Genomic DNA, 21983 nt, shown 5'->3' on the forward strand with positions numbered 1-21983 from the left:
TACAAAACCATCATGCAGATCTTGCCTAAAGTGCTAAGTAACCCTGATATTGCTACATTGCTCATCCTCTATGCTCCTTAAAACATCGCAACTACAAGCGAACCTTTAAGCTACAGAGAAGTTCAACCTTCCTTTTGAATGTGTGTGTGTTTGTATGTTCAGTTAGAGTGTAACTTTGTCTACCTGTCTTCCTGTGTGTGTCAGTTAATGTTCGCTTTCACCTCTCAACTGATGTTTTTCTCTTCTACTGCTCATTGTATTCTTATTTTTTTCCCTCCTCTCCTCCTATGTCTAATGACGCGGTAAAAGCGGAGCTCGTCTCATTTAGTCCGGAAATTGAGGCGCTCCATGTAGTCTTTACCAGAAATATAGCACTATTGATGGTAAAGTTAATTTACCAAGGAACCTATGAGGTCAAAGCATGGAAGCATCAAGTGTTGCTTTAAATTGGAGACAAAACTATTTTGCAATGTATTATCTTGGTGCAGAGAAACTGGTCTTCCAGAGGAGGTTAGACTCTTTTTCTCATCAGCAATCTGTTGTAATTCAAAAGCAGTTATTTTGCATCTTGTCTAATTTCCTCTGTGTGGTTGATCAGGAAGCAAACTGCTATTAAAACACCGTAATTAGTGCAATTATGAATGTTTGAGATGAAATGAAGCTCTGTCATTTTCATTTATCAAAGATATTTCAGAACATAATGTAACTTGTGGGCGCATATGCAAGGAAGGGAGCAGCTCAAACATAAATCTCAGCTATCTCCATGTGCTTCAAATCAGCAACAAGTGGCCATAAACCACTGAGCCAAAGGTCCCTCAGCCCTTTGTCAACTTTCACGTATGCAGCCTCTCTGTAAGTCATGTATTGACAGTTCTGCCCTGCTGATTCTGTCCAGGTTTAACTAATATTTGCCAGCATCACACAGATGGCTTCTAACTGTTTTATTACACATTTTTATTTTGAGCCCGAACTCTCCTCTGCTTGAATCAGACAGTCTTCAATCACCAGTGTTAATGGAAATGCAGAGTGCGCAACACTTTGCTCTCAACGTTTCTGCTGTCAAACATCCGGAGGCTATTCTAGACAGAAGACAAATCAACTCCTTTTAAATGCTGAGCCGTTTCTCAGATGACAGTCTTCTCACTCGAGGTCTGTTTCTTCATATGATACAGATGCAATACAAACGTACACCCTCCTTTAACGATGAAACAAGCCCTTTCTGATGCTCAGATTGTTAGAGGTGTCGTATCGATGACGGCATACCTTAGCTGGAGACCATAATCATCCCAGAATAAGACATTTAAATCCTGTATGTTCAAATGTAGAGCTTTCATACTAAAAGTCTGAATATGAATATATTGTCATTTTCATTTCATTTACACTGCTCTTCAACATGCAAACATGTCTCTGTTTCTACCTGCTTTAAAAAAATCAAGGGCAATTTCTTAATTTTTGATAAATTAAATAATTACTTGCAATTAGTTATTTCTTTTCTGCAGTATCTGTTAAAAAGTAAGGTTGTCCAGGTTTAGTTTTTTCTTTCCTTTAGTGTTTTTTCCTTGTTTATTAATTTATATTAATATGTAAATGTGGTCTGACTGACGACATTACAGAATCTGAAAATATAATTGTTGCCCACTTATTAAACTCTGGATATGTTTCCTTAGTTTATTAAATAGTGGCTCTGCTGTTAATCCTTACAGAAGAGACACTGTGGGCACTAAGACCCTGAAGACCAGCAGGAGGAGGCTAATGATAGCAGTATGCTAGCACAAGCTAGTGTTGTCACAAGGATTCATGAGCTAGCTTTTTAATTTCAATACTTTAATTGAGGTAAGAACAAACCACACCACTGACTAAGCTGTACCTACCTACATAATGTAACACTTCAATGTTGTCAACAGTCGCACCCTGACATGAAATAGCTAACGCTAAATCAATATATCCACCCTAGTCTGTCAGGTATTAACCTAGCTAGCTAGAGGTAGCGTTAGCTTTAGCTGTGAAGTCTGAACATATTAGTAGATTCAAATAAATTACCTCACTGATAATAAACTAAGTGTTCATCGAGTGTCGACTGGACAACAAAACCTGATTGTTAGCAAAACCACGTCGCTGTTAGTCGTTAATTAACGTTAGATGTAGATTAGATGGGTGAGTTAGCTAATAGTAGGTACTAGTAGCTAACGAGCTACCAACATAACTTGCACTCAGGTTAGCAAACCCAGCTAGCTATCGTGTGCCATCAATTAACGTTATAGCAAATATCAGATGACATTTCTTCGCTAATTTAAAACGTCTTAAGCTAATATGCGTGAGCTACGCGGATTACGTAGACGTTACTTGTAACATGCTACTTTGCCGACCTAACCTAAACGTTTACGTTCGTTAGCTACTAGCGTTAGCTAACGTTAACTTATTTACTGGTATGTCACTGACTGACATCTTTGACTTCACCAGTCGACTAAATGGTGTGTCGTTAACGTTACCAGAACAGTTTCCAGGCACACTGCTTCTCTGTCACTCTGAGCAGAGTGCGATAGCACAGCAGTCATTAACGCTAACATTGGATAGTTAACGGTGTGCCTCTGGTGACTAGTTAGGTTGTGAAGTAAACAGAGTTCTCCTCTCGAGAGCAGCCATGAGTATTACGTCGGACAGTGTGCAGCAGACTGGAGTAACGTTAGAGACTGTCGTGGTCATAAGTAAGCACGCGTACATTAATTGATCCCACTAACAGGTATTGTCTTAATCATCTGTTGAGCCACATTGTTGCGCTGCCTGATGTATTTCTTCATAATGATGAAAATGGACACTGTAGTTTACTTTACTTTTGTAAACAGCGCTTGTGTGCACCAAGCCCCTGGCTCAGATTTAGTCAGAGAGTACTGAGAGAGAGAGAGAGGCTATAATTTCATTGCTGATTTTGGTCTTTTCATTAGATTTATTGAGTGTAGCATACATATGTTAAATCCATAGACTGGAATAAAAATGTGGTGATTTACACCATTTATTTTTGAACATCCTTGATGTACTTCCTCATCGAGCTTCTGTTTCCTCAGACTGAGTCATGTCTCAGGTGGAGAAGAAGGCGGGGCTGCTGAGGAGGTCGTCATCCTCTAAGAAGCCCTTGAAAGAGAAGGTGGTGCTGATGTATGATGAGATTTTTGCGGTGAGTATCACAATAGCAGAACGTCAGTGGTGGAAAGTAAAGGAATACAATTGTGCGCATGTGTTAACAAAGTCCTGTCTTGTCCCTTTTGATTTAGAAAGAAGACCCAGCAAAAAACAACCCTCGCTTCTGGGATGAGCTGTTTCTTATGAAGGTAAAGTGAAAGAGAGAAATACTTAATAAGATCAGCTTGTTGAGTAGAAATGCAAATTGTCAAAAAAGTTATCAGTACAGTTAACTGAGACATACAGATAATATCAGTAATGCAGTCTTCATAAATAGAAATGGAAATGATCAAATGTAATATATAAGTGCAAAAACCTGTTCATATAATAGTAGAGGGGCACGTCCTAATACCGTCCTAATCATCCTCCACTCTTATACACGTGCACTAACACAAACTATCTTCTCCTCAATCAATGTTGTTGTACGTCACCATGTTTCAGGTGAACCTAGAGTACCTAGAGTCCAAGTTGGAGAGTGTAGATGGGGAGGAGGTTCAGCGGATCCAGGACAACATCAACTCTCTGTTCCACCACTGTGTTCAGGCTCTGGGAGAGGAGCACCAGATCAAAGTGGTCAATGCCCTGCAGGTAACTAAAGCTCACAGATTTTTAATCATCTACAGGCTACATCGCACGTGTTGCAATCACATCAGTAACACCTGAAGCATAGAACTGTAATCAAATTATCTTAGCTTATCAGGTTCATGGATTTAGTTTTGTGTTGCCAAAAAAGATGCGGTGTTGTGTTGATGTGAAAACATGAATCACAGTATTACCACCTGTGCTCGTCTGCGTCTCTCCCCAGACACTCTGTGCACTTTTCCGGGGGGTTCACCAGAAGAACAAGTCTGCGTCTGGCTTTGACATCATCAACATGCTCATGGGCTTTGACAAGGCTGAGCAAAGGATGAAGGTGGGTGGGCGAAAAAACCCATTGAGAGGTGAAAGAAAGGAGTGAAAGTAATGATTGGTGTTCATTCACGTCATGTCTTGTGTTGGTACCTCCTGCAGGACTTAATGGAGAGACTAGACAGCCTTCTTTGTGGAGATGGCTCAGAGAGTCTGAAGAGCCTTTGTCTCAAACTGCTGCTGTGTCTGGTGACGGTGAGACAGACATGAATTATAATGTGATCGGCTTTGGGGAGGGATTGTTTTTAAAAACACGCTGAACATCACAAACATGTGAAATAAATGTGTTAACAGGTAACGGACAACATTAGTCAGAACACCATACTGGAATATGTGATGATCAACAGCATCTTTGAAGCCATTCTACAGGTAAGACTATATCTACTGTAATTTGGGAATTTCTATTTATTTTAGAAATGTCTTCTTCCGAGTGTGGTCATCTCTGTTCTCCGTCTGTCCCCTCCTCAGATTCTGTCAGAAGTGTCCAGCAGAGGGCAGCATGGGTACGATGCTGTGGTCCTCCTGGCTCTGCTGGTCAACTACAGGAAATATGAGGTGTGTACATATACACACATGGAACTTTACTTCTTAAAATATTTATTATTGAGCAGTAATATTCAACATACATGTCACTTCATGCATTCAAGTCTCATTGTCATAGTTCTCACAACCGTGGAGTCATTTTGAAATGAGGTAAAGTAATCGGCATAGAGTTGATATTTAAATGAAATAATAAACGGGCAGAATAAGAAATATCTTCATAAAGAAAATGATAATAATAAAATATCTAATAGTAAATCCCGTGTAGTCTGAGGAGGAAACAGATTAATCCATGAATAAGGATATTTGTGCAGGTGTAAGCTGAACAAGACATCTTTGGCACCAGATGAACATAAAAACGTTGACCTGAGATATATCCGGTATCACAGAGACACTTGTCTGACATTTTTACGACAGAGAAGCAATCATGTTCTCTGAAATGGCTTCCAATTGACTTCCCTCTTCAGCTATTTCCTGGAAGGATGAGAGTAGCAGGGTGGGAGGGGATAAAAGGAGGAGGAGAGAGGGGTTTTGGATGCACCCTCATGTGTAAGCGAAGTGGACAGCTGCTCAAGGAGCATTTAGTGCTTACAAGTCAAATGTGTCGGATGTGGAAGTGATCATTCAACATGCTTGACTTATTCCTAACTTTGCAAAACTAAATTTCACAAATAGATACATATATGTAAATTTACTGAATTGTTAAAGTAAAAATCAAACACCAGCAGCTTGGTTTAAAAAACAAAACATTTTTAGATGCCGCAACAAATTGGTCAAAACTTATTTGACGGTAATTTGAGTATAAAACCATCCAACTGCATAAAATGAGAACAAAAGGTAAACATTGAATCATAATTATGGCACAAACTAGTGCAAAGCCAGAAATGCCTCCAAACAGCTGACATAGTTGTATTTGGCTCCCTCAGCTGTGCGATGCTGCTAAGGCATGACGTAGTACACGCACACGTAATCAGACACAAACACAGAAGTTAATTGAATAGTTCAACCTGTTGCTAACTTTAGGTCATGGCTGCGTGATAACAAATACTGCTAAACAACCTACAAATGGAGATGGGAGTTGCTTTTATAATCCAGAACCACACGGGCTTTGCTTCTCTGTCTGTTATCAAGAAAAACTGAGCTCTGTGTGTTTTTAGTTGCAGTACTGAAGCTTGCATGTAAGTCTGCTGATGAGCCCCTTGAGTGAGGGGACAAAATGAAAAGAGAATTACCCGTTAACGGTCAATATAACGTCAATATTTGTGTCAAATATTGAATGGCCTCTAATTACACTGATTTTCTTTGTGTGTTAGTCCGTGAATCCTTACATTGTGAAGCTCTCCATCGTGGACGATGAGCCAACACTAGATGTAAGTATGTTGTCACTTACTGTATTGGTTTGACCTGCAGAACAATAAACAGCCAGTGTGGTGGAGGCAGATTACCAAGGCTTTGACTGAAACACTGCATGTTTTCTTTCCCAGGGAATGGGAATGGTTGTCCACCATGCTCTGACAGAGTATAACAGGTGAGATCTAAGAGATGTCAAAAACACACGTTTTTAATGACGCAGTCCTCGGTGTCATCAGTTTGGTTTGATGTCTCCCACAAATGTTCTATTTCTATTCTGAAAAAAAAAACAGGCTCCTTTTATGCTTTTTAGTTATTTATATCTGACAGTTTTCTTTGGCAGTCGGTAATGCTTTTTGGATGAGGCAAAGGTTTGGAAATTAAAATGCTGTTTGTGAAGGAGGCGCTGTCTGCCTGCGTGCGTAGACAGACGCATCAAAGTGACGGATGACGGCTCCGTACAGTTCATTGTTTCTGGTTATAGAGCGAACCGCCCTCAGATGATACGTAGTGGGGAGTAGTAGGAGATGTTGGGTTACAGGGCTGTGTTTAAGTGTAAACGTATATATCTCTGCCTCCCTACCTGTCTTTAATTTATCCGTCATTCTCGCCACTTTTCTTTTACTACGTCTCACTTTCTGTCTTTGTCTTTCTGTTCCCCATAAAGGCAGTACAAAGACAAAGAGGAGGAGAACCAGGGCGGGTTCTTCTCCACCCTCACTAGTATGGTACGGTCTTATTCTTACTTCATATTCTCACAGTAGATATATTTCACCTTGATTGGGATTTCAGACATTAGGATGCATTTGGTAGTCAAAGAGTTTCATCTGCAGCTCCAAGTGGGACAACTGATTTTCTTTTTAACAGTGTTGTCTGATGGCTCGATCCTTCTTCTGTCCACAGGTGGGCAGCATGTTTATAGCCGACGCTGATGAGAAACTCTCTGTACAGTAAGTACAAAGTGATTTAAATTCTGACCCATCAGTCAAACCTAAATGCATTGTTCGCTACATTTCCAAGTAGCGAATCCATGACTGCTGCGGTGTCTTTTGGCTTGTCCTCTGTGTAAGACACCAGTTGGAAATCACATGTTAAAGCTAATTACTCAGCTTGTGTCTTGAACTTCACTGGATCAAAGCCTGGAGCTTCTTTTTCCTGCTCTGTTATGTTTTTACTTCATGAATGAATGAACTGACCTCACACTCCCCTTTCTTCTCAAGGACCAATGAGGCGATTCTGCTGGCGCTCTATGAGGCTGTGCACCTCAACCGCAACTTCATCACTGTATTAGCACAGGTGAGCTTACAGACATCATGTACAATAAGAACCCGGGAATATTGGGATATTTGGCAAACATTATTGTTGGCTTTTTTTGTCCCTTTTTAAATGATCATTATTTTGCTGTGAAAAATGTGTCTTGTAAAATGTAAAACTGTCTTCTAATCTTCTGATTGACGTACACCATCTTATACGTCAGCAGGAGAGTTGGAATACAGCAATGTTGTGCTACTATTAGTACATGTCTCTTTAACGGTGCACAAGATGTGAAAATCACTTCTCTACCATCATTCAGTTGACTTTATTTTCCCCTGTGGGGACTTTGATATTCAGTGTTCCATCTGATGAAACTAACTGAATGGTGCAGATGAGGACGGCAGCAATGAAACTTTCGTTGTGAGGACATTTAGCCACTGTCCTGCTTTTTACAGTGCTGTAATTATGTACAAGTCTCATACATTAGCGGCGGTGATTAATGTGCCATTTCGGTTGAAATGTTTTGCACTACCAGAAGTAATCTCATCTCTTCCAGTCGCCACTAAATGGCATCCTGTTCCCTTCTCTCAGTTCTTGCCTGTATTGTTGCTTTTTTTCTCTACTTTATGGGACCGAAGGGACAGCTTTTCACTATCAATGACTTTCCACAAACGTGTGTTTTTGGTCCATCAACAGAGCCACCCTGAGATGGACATCCCAACCACACCCACCACCCCTACTCCAACCACACCTACAACACCACTCGGCACAACGCCGCCCTCCTTAGACAGTAAGTCATGCACATTTGTCTTTGGGCAGACATCGATGGTTGACGTGTGTCTGATGCCCGTTGGTCTCACGTCTGTAGTCGGGTCTACTTCTCTATCTCTGCACCAAGATGGATTTTAACAATGTTGTAAACAGTCTTTATGGTAAAGTGTATCGTTGAACATTATGATCTCAATCACACTTCTGTTACCTAAACATTTTCTTTCTAAATTGTCTCAAAGGGGAAAGCAAAGATCACAAAAGTAATTATTCGTAAAAAGCCTAACTTTTTTCCGAAGTCTTTTCTTTAGAAACTGCATCTTTATAGCCTCAAATACTGGCTTCAATATTCAGCTATAGTGTTTTCCACCTGATAAGACAGCAGCACTTTAACGTTGTCTCGTCAGTTCTGGTGTTTACATGCGTCTTTATACCACAGCCTCACCTTGAAACAGAATGGGACTGAACTGAAATATGAATCCCATGAAGTGTAGGATTGCTAAAGCTTTTTGGCATCGCATGTATCCGGGCTCTTTTTTTTGTCTAAATTGAATCTTAACAGTATTTTTACATACATTTTTAAAAACTCTTCTCTCCCTGACGTCTGACACACGTGCACGCATACGGAGGCACACGTGCACCCGCACCTTTTCAAATATTCAACAGATTTTTAAGGTTATCTGAAGAGAGGCGCTCGTACACAGTAATGTCGGTTTATTACATCTTAATAATCCGATTATTACACCACCCCACACACTTGTTAATATCTCTGTTAGACTTGAGCGCATGGCTGTCACTTGAGGTTTCATGGCAGGTGAATGTCATATTGCTATAGCACATTTAAAAGCAGGTCATTTAGCATGCACACACGCTGTAGCTGCTAAAAGGTGCATGTTTCTATCTCTAGCTTCAAAAGCTAAGAGCCATTTTCTGTATGAAATATTAACCTCCAGCTTTAAATACAGATGAATGTTTCACATGCCACGTGCGTTGTGCCATGTCATGGGATCCTCAGCACTTAGAGTCCCTCGACTCTGACCTGACTCAACACGTGCCGGCAATCACACGTCAGGAACACACCTCGTCCTTCCACAGGACAGCTCCCGTGTGACGATATGTTTCTTGACAGCGTGAAATCTTTCCCTTTGCCCCGCTGTGATATGAGGAAACAAAATGAGGGTTAGCGTGGAAGAGGTGGAGATGGAAATGACCGGCTCATTATTTATCCATGGAAAAAAAAAAGCTATGTTTCAAAGAGCAGAGATTTTTAAATGGATAAAGACGTTTGTCTACACCACACAGCGAGCTACAGCAGCTACAATAATGAGACAAAGACGTTTGTTTTTCTAATGCTGTTTATTTGCCTGAGTGAGCACTTCGTCTGGCCGCCCAAACAAGGACGGCGGCTCTTTTTTAACTCTCGTTTTTAGAGTAGATTTTGAGCTCAGGTCATTATTGGATGGAATAATTGACCGCACAATTTTGTGACTTTAAAGTTTGATTTATCATAATTACGTTACGGCCTTTCTTTCTGTTTAGTTCATATTTCTGTTAGTATTTTATCTGCAGTGAACATGCTTCATTCGTATATATCTGCCGTGTAGTGATGAACAACCCAGAACTGCCTCTGGATCCCAACCTGCAGACCAGCAACCTTCTCATCACCTTCCTCAAGTACGCCTCCATTGTAATGCAGGATACTAAAGGTAAGCGCACACCTTCGTGTCACTCTACCGTCCTATAACTCTTCCCCTCTTTCACTTTTTCTTCTACACCTCTGTCCTGACGTGTTCTCACGTAGCGGACCGAGACAGCAGTGACAAATGAATGCTGTTCTCTCCCCCACCATTCATTTGTTTTAGTGACTCTCAAAGCACCAGAGCAACAACAACAACAAAACCTGTCCTGCCCTTTTTTTTTTTTTACCTTTTTAAGAGTCTCATATGTGTGTTTTTGCAGATGAGCATCGACTCAACAGTGCCAGACTGTGCCTAATCATCCTCACCTGCATAGCCGAGGTAGGAGCAGCCACACTCTGCAACGTTTGCTCGCTCCGCAGATCGTCTTTGTTCTGACTTTGTGTGTGTGTGTGTGTGTGTGTGTGTGTGTGTGTGTGTGTGTGTGTGTGTGTGTGTGTGTGTGTGTGTGTGTGTGTGTGTGTGTGTGTGTGTGTTTGTGTTTGTGTGTGATAGGACCAGTACGCCGATGCCTTTCTTCATGATGACAACATGAACTTCAGAGTCAATCTCCACAGAATGGTGAGTTTTTCTGTTCGGGAGTGAGTGACGGTGAGAGCACAGAAATGACAGAACAAATTCAAAAAGTTCTAATCGTACAAACAGGAGGTAAATGTTCAGCGTATTGGGACTTCGAGAGGATACTTTGTGTTAGTTTCGGTCAGACTTTGGACGGAGTTATACATGCACAGATGTACTTGTAAACATTACAAACCTGGTTATGTTCATACATGGCTGAGAAACCAGCGTTCTCTGAGTGAAATCAGGTTTCTCTAATCCCTTTCCCTGAGTAACCAGGTTTCTTGTCTCCATTACGTTTATGAAATCGTCTTACTGGAGTAACCCGGTTACTGAACTGCACGTAAATGTAAACGTGTTCTTTTTCCTACTTACTGTATGTTTCAATTGTCTTTGTTTTCAGCCCATGAGGCACAGAAAAAAAGGCGTGGACAAGAACATCCCTTCACGTCCGCTGGTGTGTGCTGTTCTAGGTATGAGGAACATTAAAAACTCAAACTGTGGGTCCATAGTAAGATGATATTCTTGATGGCTTGTTATTTAGCTGTAACTTCTGATCTCCCTTCTGAGTGACATTTCATATTTCTACGAACCAGATGTTGATGACGTTTGGAACATGCTTTAGTCTACAGTCACAGCTGTGTGTTGGACTTCTTACTTTATTATTTTTATTTATAAGAGGAGGAATGATGACACAATGTAAATTACACTGAGTTAAGCTCGATGCCTTCATATTGTGCCATTTCTTCTCTCCTTGGATTACTGCTTACCTTACTGTCAGAAAACCCTTTCCGACAGGGAAGCCGTTGTATCCATCTAGCGTCTCTCTGCTCCACTAAAAGCACAGGTTACCCCCAGAAACCTTTAGCCGTATGCTGTCAGCAACACGTGCGTCTCACCCCTGAGGAGTCTGCACGTCTGCCATTAACAAAACCAGTAACTTTACCTCGTAGGACATGGGTTTCGCTGGTCTACCGCTGCCTCGATCGGTTAGATTGTTCGGTTATTGTGTGACTTTTGTGTTTTTAAAGTTCACACAATAACACAAACCAACTCGCCTATCGAGGCAGCGGTAGGCACAGCAACTCGGGTGTTCTGCGAGGTAAAAGTGAGTGTTTTTTTCAATGGATTCTGGTGGCTTTGAAGAGGACATACATGGATATAACGGCATCAGTTCCCCGCCAGAAATGGCTGTCTGGCGGTCAAAATATAGCGTACACTGATATTGATTTTATTAGGTCTTCGTTTACCTCAGTACATCGCTTTACTCCTGTGCCCACACTGTCTTTGTCTGTCCCCTTTGGTCTAGATCTGATGGTGGAGTTTATAGTCACTCATATGATGAAGGACTTCCCCATGGATTTATACTTGTGAGGACACACATAAACATCACACACACATTGTTCTGGTCTCGTCCACCAACCTGCTCCGTCACCACAGTGTTGTGTGTTTCCTGTGCAGGCGCTGTGTGCAGATCATCCACAAACTCCTGTGCTACCAGAAGAAGTGCAGAATCCGGTTACACTACACCTGGAGAGAGCTCTGGTCAGGTAAAGATGCCTCACTTTCTCTTTCAGAGAGGATAACTTGGGTAGGTAGGAACTCTTCTCACACAACAAGGAAGTGGTCGAGTATTGTTTGTAGGACGGGAGAGGGACAATTGTCATTATTTACTGAATGATTTAAAAAAGATCCAGAGAGGAGGGAGAGATGAGGGGATAAACGAGAGGGAAGGAGATCAATAATACGTCATTTGCTTCTAGTTTCCCTTTGGTTTGATTGTGATAATGAAACGATCATCTAGCTGTTTGTCATGGCTTGTAGTTCCGGTAATTTCAACTTTCAAATTTCAACGCAGTTGTTTATCGTTTGTTGTGCTGAGTTAACCGGGAGAGTTTCATGCTGATCCATGAACTATGTTAAACTCTATTTAACTTACAGAGTTGCGAGCATGGCTGTAGACTCTTAGTCTTCATATTGGGATGAACATGTTTAGGAAGAAGTGTTCCTATTCAAGAGTTTGTGTCATAGCAGCGTTTGATGGATTTATTACGACTTTGTTGAGCAACTTTCATGGTTTCCTTGGTTTTATAGTGACTGATGTTGGTTCTCACACATGTACTCAGTACATCAAGATGTACTTTATATGCTAGTTGTAGATGTACTTCTCACGTGAAACCAGAGAATTAAAGTAGGGGATGATGTGTTTTTTCACGTGTTAAATACGTTTTGGGATGTTACATGTTTATAATTTAATGTTTCAAATGTTTTAAGACACCAAATATGTATAATTTAAATCTTAAATTAGTTTTGATTTGCTGGGCATCACCTTAACAGTCTGGTAGATCGTTAAGTGCGTTTGGAAAACAAAGCCAATTTCCCTCTGTAGTCATTGGGCCTGTTGTTTTGGAAATGTATTGCATCATTGAGATTGGATAATGAGTCTCTAAAGAAAGCACAATCCATCCTGGTGGCCTTGTTTCCATCCCGGTCAACACACAATAGGACATTTCAGCTTGTAATGGCGCCATCGCACTGAGTCTCATTAGAATACAGATTCTTCTAATCGGACCAATCATCAGTTTAATTCCCTGAGTAACGATGACCCTTTTCTCCTGCCGGTGATAACGGCATTCCATGAAATAAGAACAGAATGAGCTGAATTAAAGCCACAGATGTGTTTATCTTCTTCCAGCGTGTTTTTAGAGCTTGTTAAAAGCTCACATTTTGGTTCTTCTTATGGGTTTTGTTTTCCTCTATTAAAGCTTGTGAAAGAACTCGATTTGGTGTTGAAAGGTTCCCCCCCCCGCCTGTGTTTCCATTATCTACCTTAATAAAGAAGCTCACTGAGGAAAGCAGACTGCTGCCATGTGCCTCTGCTGGTAGACGACTATCAGCGCTCCACATTATTTCATCTATGTGTGCATGTCTGCCTCTGCACAGCTCTCATCAACCTGCTGAAGTTCCTGCTGTCAAATGAGACAACACTGCTGGCCAAGCACAACATCTTTCACCTGGCCTTACTGGTGAGCAACGCACACGCACACGCACACGCACACGCACACGCACACGCACACGCACACGCACACGCACACACACACACATGTTGACACGTTGTTGTATCAGTGGCACTGCTCGTAGCCCAGCTGTGTGTACAGCATGACTGAAGCCGCACACAAGAGTCTGAACTCTTTTTATTGGTTCGTAAGAGGAGACATAACAGGCTGTCTATGCACAAACGAAATGTATTAGTCAACCCGTGTTTGTCTCCCGATCCAGGTGGTGAACCTGTTCAACATGTTTATAACGTACGGTGACACGTTCCTGCCCACCTCCAACAGCTACGACGAGCTGTACTATGAAATCGTACGAATGCACCAGGTCTTCGACAACCTCTACTGTATGGGTATGTTAGTAGGAACTGCAGTGTTGAACCGGACTTTTATTATTGAAAATATCTCAAATAATACTAGCCATCACAAACAACTAGTTACTAGTTTTATTCACCGATGAGTTCCAGTGTTTTTATAACTCAGCAGTTAAAAAACAAATCAAAACATTAGAATGTTCTAGCCTTTCTTTTATTGCCCTAAACCAGTCAGATGGAAATCAACGTGTTTATACTGTGGCTGTAAATGTGCATCTAACTCCGTTTTAATCTGTCATTCTCTGCCTTCCAGTTCTGAGAGTATCAACCAACACGGGCCAGTGGAAGGAGGCAGCCAGCAAAGTGACGCATGCCCTTGTCAATGTTCGGTAAAAGAGCACACACACGCATGCACGCACGCACACACACACAGAAGGAGAAAAGAGTCACATTGGATTGAAGGGAATTTTTCAAACCGAAATGTAATGAAGAAAGGTCAAAATAGAGGGAATGAAGTTAAGTCTTTGGGTCTTCCATCCCCAGTCTTTTCCTTTTTTCCTTCCATCCACTCCCTCCCTCAGGCCCCTTTTTATTTCATACATTTTAAGCCTTTATCTCCTCCAGTCCACACACATACTCTACTTGGTCTCTCCTCCACCATTTTACCCTGAAATCTCTCCTTTCGCCTCCATCTTCTCTGAGGAGTTGATCCTCTGAGGTCACCCTGGCTTGGAGGCCCCCCGAGGGCCGCCCGTGTACGAGCGGGATACTCCCCCGAGGAGTCACCCACTCAACTGGGCCCCTGGGGACGGTGCAGACTTCACTGCTTGAATAGACAGTCACGAGGGTTGGAGGGAGAAAGAAGATTGAAAAGAGTAATATTTGAAAGAAGTGACGAATGAATTGAAGAGGAATAAAGAACCCACTGAGACTGTTGAAATTAACTCAAATGAAGGGACCAATTCTATTTCACTCCCATCACCTCAATCCTCCATACGCTGGCTTCACGAACGTAAATGACAACTGAATTGCCGCGATGGAGAATTCTCTGCATTTTTCTGTCACTATAATTTATTTGATATATATATATATATGACGTCCTCCTAAGCCAGCACAAAATAAGCCATTTCATCTCACAGCTCTGCTTATTGCATCAACTTCAATTTGTGCCATAAAGCAGTTTATTTCATGGAAATGAATGCTAATGCTGGAAGAGATCGCCTCTGAATTTACATCTGAAACTCCCCGGTGTGCTCACATGATATGAAGGAGGCATTGAGACGGAGTTGATTAGGAATAAGTTATTATACGTCTTTAACTCAGAACTTTGCAGGTCAAATATCTTGTCAAAATTGCTAACTGCAAACCCTCACGTATTGAATATTATTATGTTATTAGTTTGCACCTAAACCAGAAGTAACCACACATTTGGCTTTTAAAACGTAATGCAGCACAGAATAATGTTTTAGACTTCTCCACACTTAAGTCTTCTAATTCTCCTTTACAGACTTTTATGTTACTGTTGTTAAACAAAGTAACAAACATGAAATAAGGATGTGATTGCGGCTCATATATAACAACATGGCCGACGTCACTAATGCTCTTAGATAATACAGCCAACATCTGGATTTAAGTCTTCCCAAAAGGAAATGAATGCTCACGGGTTTTGGAGCGAAATGTGTAAGAATCACACGTCTGCCATTTTCGGGTGTGTCGTTGGTTATAGGCTTTACATCCTTGCACATAAACGATAATGTCCTCACTGCTTCATCTCACAACTGTTTTTGTGTTTTTGTCTTTCAGGGCCATCGTCAACCATTTTAATCCCAAGATTGAGTCGTACGCGGCTGTGAACCACATCTCCCAGCTGTCTGAAGAACAGGTAAACATCACTCACTTCTTATTTTCACACTTTTACAAAGTAAATCGTTTTAGTACACAGTGCAAAACACTCAGTGCTGTCCTTGAGAAGGGACGTCACCTTCACGTCATCAAACTTGAATTATTCTTGTCGATTTTTGTGTGTACGTTCTTAAGTACAGTAACTGTTGATTCTGAAGCCCACTGTTTTGCAAACACACAAACACAGAGTGAGAATTGAATCATTAAGAAACTGGCATGCTTCTGAGTTATTCCCTCATCATTAGCGTCCGTAAGGAGGCTGAACTTCACTGATACGAGCGCTCTGCGTTCCACTTAAGACTTTATCATTTATGTCGAATCGGTGACGATAGGAAAACAGCCGGAGGAGAACTTTTTATTTTTTTACAAGCTGATAACAGAGTGATGGATTTGGTCATTACTCTCCTCAATTACCTCTCTGCTTTTATCTGCCAGATTTATTCACAACAAAGGGAAGGCAGCAGTTAGCTTGGCTGTCTATGAGCGGCCAGTGGTTTGTATGATTTTCCACTTGTGATATTAACACCCGTCTCATTTGATAAAGTAACTCTATTTCTGATAATGTGCTAGTTTTCAACAGTCTTCTTTTAGCATTAGTAGTTGTTGACCAACGCAGAGTGCAGTGCGTGTCGGGCTTTTCTTTATCTTTTCTTTTCTACTGAAACATCTCTGGGTCCGTCACTACAAGCGACCACTTTCACATCGTCATTTGATACATGACTGTAAATATATCAATTGCAGCCACTTTAAATGTTTTGTATACAGCATTCAGAGCATTGATATAGCAGCAAATAACTAGCTGCTATGTGAAGATGTAGAGGAGTAATGGCGTCCTGAGGAGAGAATGAAGTCACGTTCCTGCCATTTCCAATCCATTGTTCATCACACATGAGGCGATAAATCCACATTTCTTTTTGGCTAACTTCTCAGAATAAACAAAATGACTCGTCGGAGTTCTTGTGAAGGGTCCGATGTAACAAAACCGCTCATTGCACTCAGCTTAAGTTTGATTATTTTGATATGTGTTTAGATTACACCTGTTGTACTGCGATGATGGACACCAGAAAGGTACTCTTATTGACGCATTGATATTGATTTGAAGAGCCGTATTGCTCAGCACTTATCACAGCACAGCACATCTATGACAGCCGGCTGAAACGTGCTGTGTTTCCTAACACGCTGTGGTTTGTGAGAGAGTGAACCACAGAGCAGCACAATTACATAAACAGGACTCCACACTGACGGAGTGCTTTAATGAGAGTCTTTCTTCATCCTGTCCAAACCATCCGACACAACGCTCCTCTCCACAAAGATTACACAAACCCCCTGTGGAGCACTCTGCAAGTTATTAAAGAAGGACCTCAATGAACAGCTGTGATGGACATATTTACATATTTTAAATGCTGAGCTATTTATCTGTCAAACATCTTATTTTAAATACTTTCACATTGTACTGTATACTTGGTTTACTGTGTTATTTGAAGGGCTTAACACCAGTGTTCTTGTGTGGGACAGTGCATCCTGATTATCAAATAATCAATGGTTACGATAGGGGGAAATCATTTGTTCTAAAAGTTTCACATGTCTACTAACAGCACTTCATTGAAGTTGTGCTCTCATGCCAGCAATATCTTTTTTTATGATTTATAAATGATAGATACTGTCCTTTTAGGAGACTCTTGATGGCTCAGGGCGCTGAAACGTCAGCAGTTAGTTTGTGTCCGACTGCTCTCTCCCTACTGCCGCCTGTCTAATGAAGGAACAAGGGGCCCAAAAAGTAAAAGAAATGTTTGAAGCACTATAGTTTGCTAGTCTCAGTAATGACAGAATGTAGGTCGGGTTTTCACAAAAAGGCAGGAGAGAATTGAGTGAACCACAACGAGAGCTTTCAATTGAACAAAAGTTACATGTTCCCTCAGGCTGAACAAAATAGTGCTCACAGCAAACGGACGCAAAAGGTAAAAACCGTGATGTAAAATCTTACTGATGAACTTTAATGTAGCGCTCCAGGTTCTGGTGCACGGCTGTGGACTCAAACCTGAGTCATGGGGCAGAACGGAGGCAGAGATGTATTGAACTTTGGTCAATGGAGGGACTTGTTCAGACCAAGATCTTTTTCTGCCTGTGTGTACTTCTGTTCTCCCTTCCTCGTTTTTCAATGAAGATTGAAACCTTGAAGATTTGACAGACACACACACACACACACACACAGTAACCACCTGCACTCCATCCGCCTGCAGCGTCTTCATTCCCCACAGTGACACTAGATGATGGATGGCCTCCAGAAACACACAGCATTTAAACGAGCTGCTGTCTGTCTGTCTCTCTCACACACGATTCAATATTGGAGTGGAGACACACTCCAGCACACACACGGCTCCTTTTGTACCCGCGCTTCAAGATAAATACGATGACAACTGCGTGTCCACAAAACATATCTGCCTAGTGATGCAAAAAGTTGCTTAGCGGAGTGGAGTGTGTGCAGCAAAACGCTGAACCGAAGGCTTATCCTCCCTGTCTTTGCTAAAACAGCATGTGGAAAAGGTTACATTGTCTCTTGACTATTCTTAAATTCATCCGACTAGTTTTTATCATGGCTCATGCCTTCTCCCTCTCCCCCCCTCCCCCCTTCATCTTTTCCATCCTTTCCATTCGCCACCAGTGAAGGAGGAAAACAACCTTAAACAAACATTAGCTGATGTTGCCATTCAAACCTGCCTCCACAGAGAGAGGAGGGTGATGGAGGCAGGGAGAGAGAGATATGGGTATGAATTTTTCATCAGCATACCATCAATGGTTAAAATAAAAACAACAGCCTGAGCAGAGCTGTAGAATATTTTCAAAAGAATATAAAAGGATGAAGATTGTTTTTCCCCTCCGTTGATTATATTTTAGAACGAGGAGTCAGCTGTACAGTCGATGTACAACCAGAGCTAAAGGAGAATACGTGTTGTGTGTGCATACGCTGAAAACGTAAAGGCTAACATCTGTGTGTTTATTGGGGGGAAAAAAGGTGTGTGTGTGTGTCTATAGAGCTTCTCTGAGAAACACGACAAAGTGCGGCTCACGCATCTCATTGTGAATGTTTCATGCTGCGTGGAGTGTTGCAGGGTCATTAAAAAAATAATGAAAACGGTCTGCTTGGGGGCTGTTTCACGGCTGAATGATGGCAGGGGTGAGAGTGGAGAATCGCTGCATAATTACATCTGATTTCAGCTCACCTTCTCAAATCAGCTGGATTTTACTCCAGGCATGTGTGTGTCCTTCACTTAATAACCAAAGTACACACACTCGCAGTACTGTATTTGCTTGATTTGTATTTGTACTGAATGAATGAATGAATGAATTCTTCCTAAAGCAAAAATGCCTTCATTGTTCATTCAAAGTGGAACTTTATCTCACTGGTATAGACGCAGACACACAGTCGGCTCATCTGGAGATAAAGAAGCACAATTAAAACACCACTGTGAGATAAACCTAACAGAGTTATGCCTAATGACGCTCCATTTTGTGGAGAAACGGAACAGTACAAACGACAAAATCGCATCCCTGATAAGAGAGTCGACTCTGACAGCGAGCAGTTAGTGTCCAGAAATAACGTGGAGAGGAACCACATCGAACCAGATCATGATCCCTCATGAATAAAGATGTTGTGATGAAGTATTAACACAGTAATTAGTATTTGACTGTTTGGTGACTACTCAGGTTACGTGTTCACTGTGCGATGCTTTAACCACAGAGTTATGCAACATGTTCATTTTCTGTTTCCACTCATCTGTCAACCCTGTTAGGTGTTGGAGGTGGTTCGGTCCAACTACGACACACTGACGCTCAAACTGCAGGATGGTCTGGACCAGTTTGAGAGATACTCGGAGCAGCCCAAAGAGGCTGCTTTCTTCAAGGAGCTGGTAAGAGATGGAGAGCAATGCATTGTGGGTTTAGAGAGGTCTCCTAAGATTCAGGTTCTGTGGTGTCACTGCATATCGAGTCAGAATGGATGCGTGGAGGACGTTCTGCATCAAAGAGGAGGGTATACATGACAAGGACCCTACTCTTATGCCTCCACACCTGCGACATCTTTTTGGGTTGTTCGTCCGTACCTCACGTACGTCTGTTCATGTGAACGTAGGACTCAAGGCTGAAATGATTAGAATTTGGTGGTCAAAGGTCACTGTGACTACACACGACACGCTTTTGGTTCAGTAATTAAAATGCTAATTATGACAATTTAACAAGAATGTCTAATAGGATAAAATGATGAAGGGATGACATTTGTAACAGACACGGAACTAAACTGCAACATGACGTAATTCTGATTCAACCCAGATTTGATGTCCCTATGCACCTAAAAGTGTTTGTTTCCTGCTGCAGCCTGACACTGATCACGCTTGCTTCCTGTAAAAGATAAAAAGAATTAGACTAGTGTCTGCACTGCAAACGTTATTTTTAAAGTCAAATGTTCACCTGCACTCTGGTAATATCATTGATGCATATGATTTTCACCCTTTCTTTTAGATAATAAAGCACTAATAACGTATACGATGTATTTGATAAAACATAAACCAACAAGAATGAGGTATAAAAAAAGCAGGTCAAATGTGAGATGCACTGGCCACACACCACCAGCAGGAAACAACGGCAGTGTTACAATAAATGGCTCGTGATTTCGTAAAGGGCTCTTCTACGGATTTATATGAGACTCGTGAGACAAACATCGAGATAAGAATGGTCCATATGGAAGCAGCACAGGCTAAGATAGCCTGACTGCACAGTTTGTTATCTCTTTGAGCTGGTAATAAATGTCCCTCTGTGTCTCCAGGTGCGCTCCATCAGTCTGAATGTGAGGAAGAATGTCTCTCTGAACACACTGAGTCAGGACGTCCTGCTCAAAGAGTTTTCCACCATCTCCTGAGACGCACACACTCCTCCAGCCACCTCCTCCCTTCAGATGGACATACACAGTACATTTGTGTGCGTGTGGACACAAACACATACCTTCTCACACACACACACACACACACACACACACACACACTACACACACTAACGAGGACAATCCTCGATTGTTTTCTCCGTGATTCGTCTTGATTTGTCCTCCTGTGAACTGAACGATGGGAACTGAGGCAGACACACTGCCCGGATGCGCCTCAGAGAAAGACCTGGAAACTCTCCGGACTTGCTCCCTTTGTGGTTGTTGTCGATATATGTGTGTGTGTGTGTGTGTGTGTGTGTGTGTGTGTGCGCGCGCGCGATAATTTAAGGAAGTGCCCGTATTGCACTGGTGTGCAATCTTCAGTATTGACTGTACTGTTAACTTACACATGAACGTTTGGATTTAATTGAATTCAAGTATTTTTAATCCAGACGTTCATCCAACTTTTCAGCCACTGAGGATGTTTTCAGTAGCTTCTGCTCCCTTGATTCATGATTCAGCTCCAGTAATTATTTCAGAAGATTTAGGCTTGGAGTGAAACATTGTGTTCTTCCTAACAACATGTGTAATGGTGACCTTTAGCCTCTTTGAGTTTGAATCTTACTGTAAATCCTCTTTGATCTGAGCATTAACGTTTTCTTTGCGGCTGAATGCGTGTTGTGTGAATGTTAACTTGAATCAAAAGTTTAAAATATTTCAAAGTATTTTGTAGTTACATGTTTGCTAAGGGGTAGATCATTTTGTGCTGTTGTTAAGTTGAGGATGCTCTGAAGTGATAAAAACTTTATTGTTGTTGCAAACCTTTTGTTTTTGAACAAAGCCAGGACTAACATTCACTACCGCACGTCACACGAGTCGTTGTCTCTTATTAGTTTAACAATGCGCATTCATTCAGAACAATTGAAATGATTATTTTTGAGTGGAAGCAGGTCTTAATTATGCAATTTCTTCAAGTGAAGGGTCTTATTTCTCTCGTCTCTAACTCCTGTAGGTATATTTATGTTTCTTTTTTAAATAAAGGTTGCTTTCCTATCACTCAACTAGTGCTTCCTCTTTTCACTATTTATGCAAGAAAACCAGTTTTTGATCTACATTGTAACATCAAAACTAACTTTCTTTCACATTCTTTGATTATAAACTTTGCAACAACCGTCCTCGTCTGCTCAACCCACAAACACACACGCACCTACACACACACACACACACACACACGCACCCACACACACACACACACACACACACACACACACACACACACACACACACACACACACACACACACACACACACACACACACACACACACACACACACACACACACACACACACACACACACACACACACACTGCCGACCGACTCCGAGTCTGATACATTGGCCGTCAGTGGGAGACTTGATTTCTTTCCCCCAAACAAACCCCAGAGTGAAATGTGCTCTTTGACAACAAATGCTTTTGTGTTGGATCCTTTTTTTCTGTGTCCAATGTTGAGCGTTTATGAACTGTTGTTACAACTCAGCGAGTAAAAAA

General features: G+C 41.5%; 1 protein-coding gene across 1 annotated transcript; it reads left to right on the forward strand.

Moving 5' to 3' along the window:
* Nucleotides 1–1764: 1764 nt before the first annotated feature.
* On the forward strand, nucleotides 1765–21488 carry armh3 (armadillo like helical domain containing 3). Its single transcript, XM_079159490.1, has 26 exons — nucleotides 1765–1833; nucleotides 3063–3172; nucleotides 3270–3326; nucleotides 3619–3765; nucleotides 3983–4090; nucleotides 4189–4281; nucleotides 4381–4455; nucleotides 4555–4641; nucleotides 5940–5996; nucleotides 6111–6154; nucleotides 6644–6704; nucleotides 6880–6926; nucleotides 7197–7272; nucleotides 7927–8020; nucleotides 9603–9704; nucleotides 9958–10016; nucleotides 10191–10256; nucleotides 10657–10726; nucleotides 11563–11623; nucleotides 11715–11803; nucleotides 13197–13279; nucleotides 13533–13659; nucleotides 13934–14009; nucleotides 15424–15502; nucleotides 19314–19430; nucleotides 20342–21488. Exons 2-26 carry the CDS (start codon nucleotides 3071–3073, stop codon nucleotides 20432–20434), a joined length of 2070 nt encoding a protein of 689 aa, XP_079015616.1. The 5' UTR covers nucleotides 1765–1833; nucleotides 3063–3070; the 3' UTR covers nucleotides 20435–21488.
* Nucleotides 21489–21983: the final 495 nt, after the last annotated feature.

Source organism: Pholis gunnellus, assembly GCF_910591455.1.
Source record: "Pholis gunnellus genome assembly, chromosome: 5".
Lineage (NCBI taxonomy): Eukaryota > Metazoa > Chordata > Actinopteri > Perciformes > Pholidae > Pholis > Pholis gunnellus.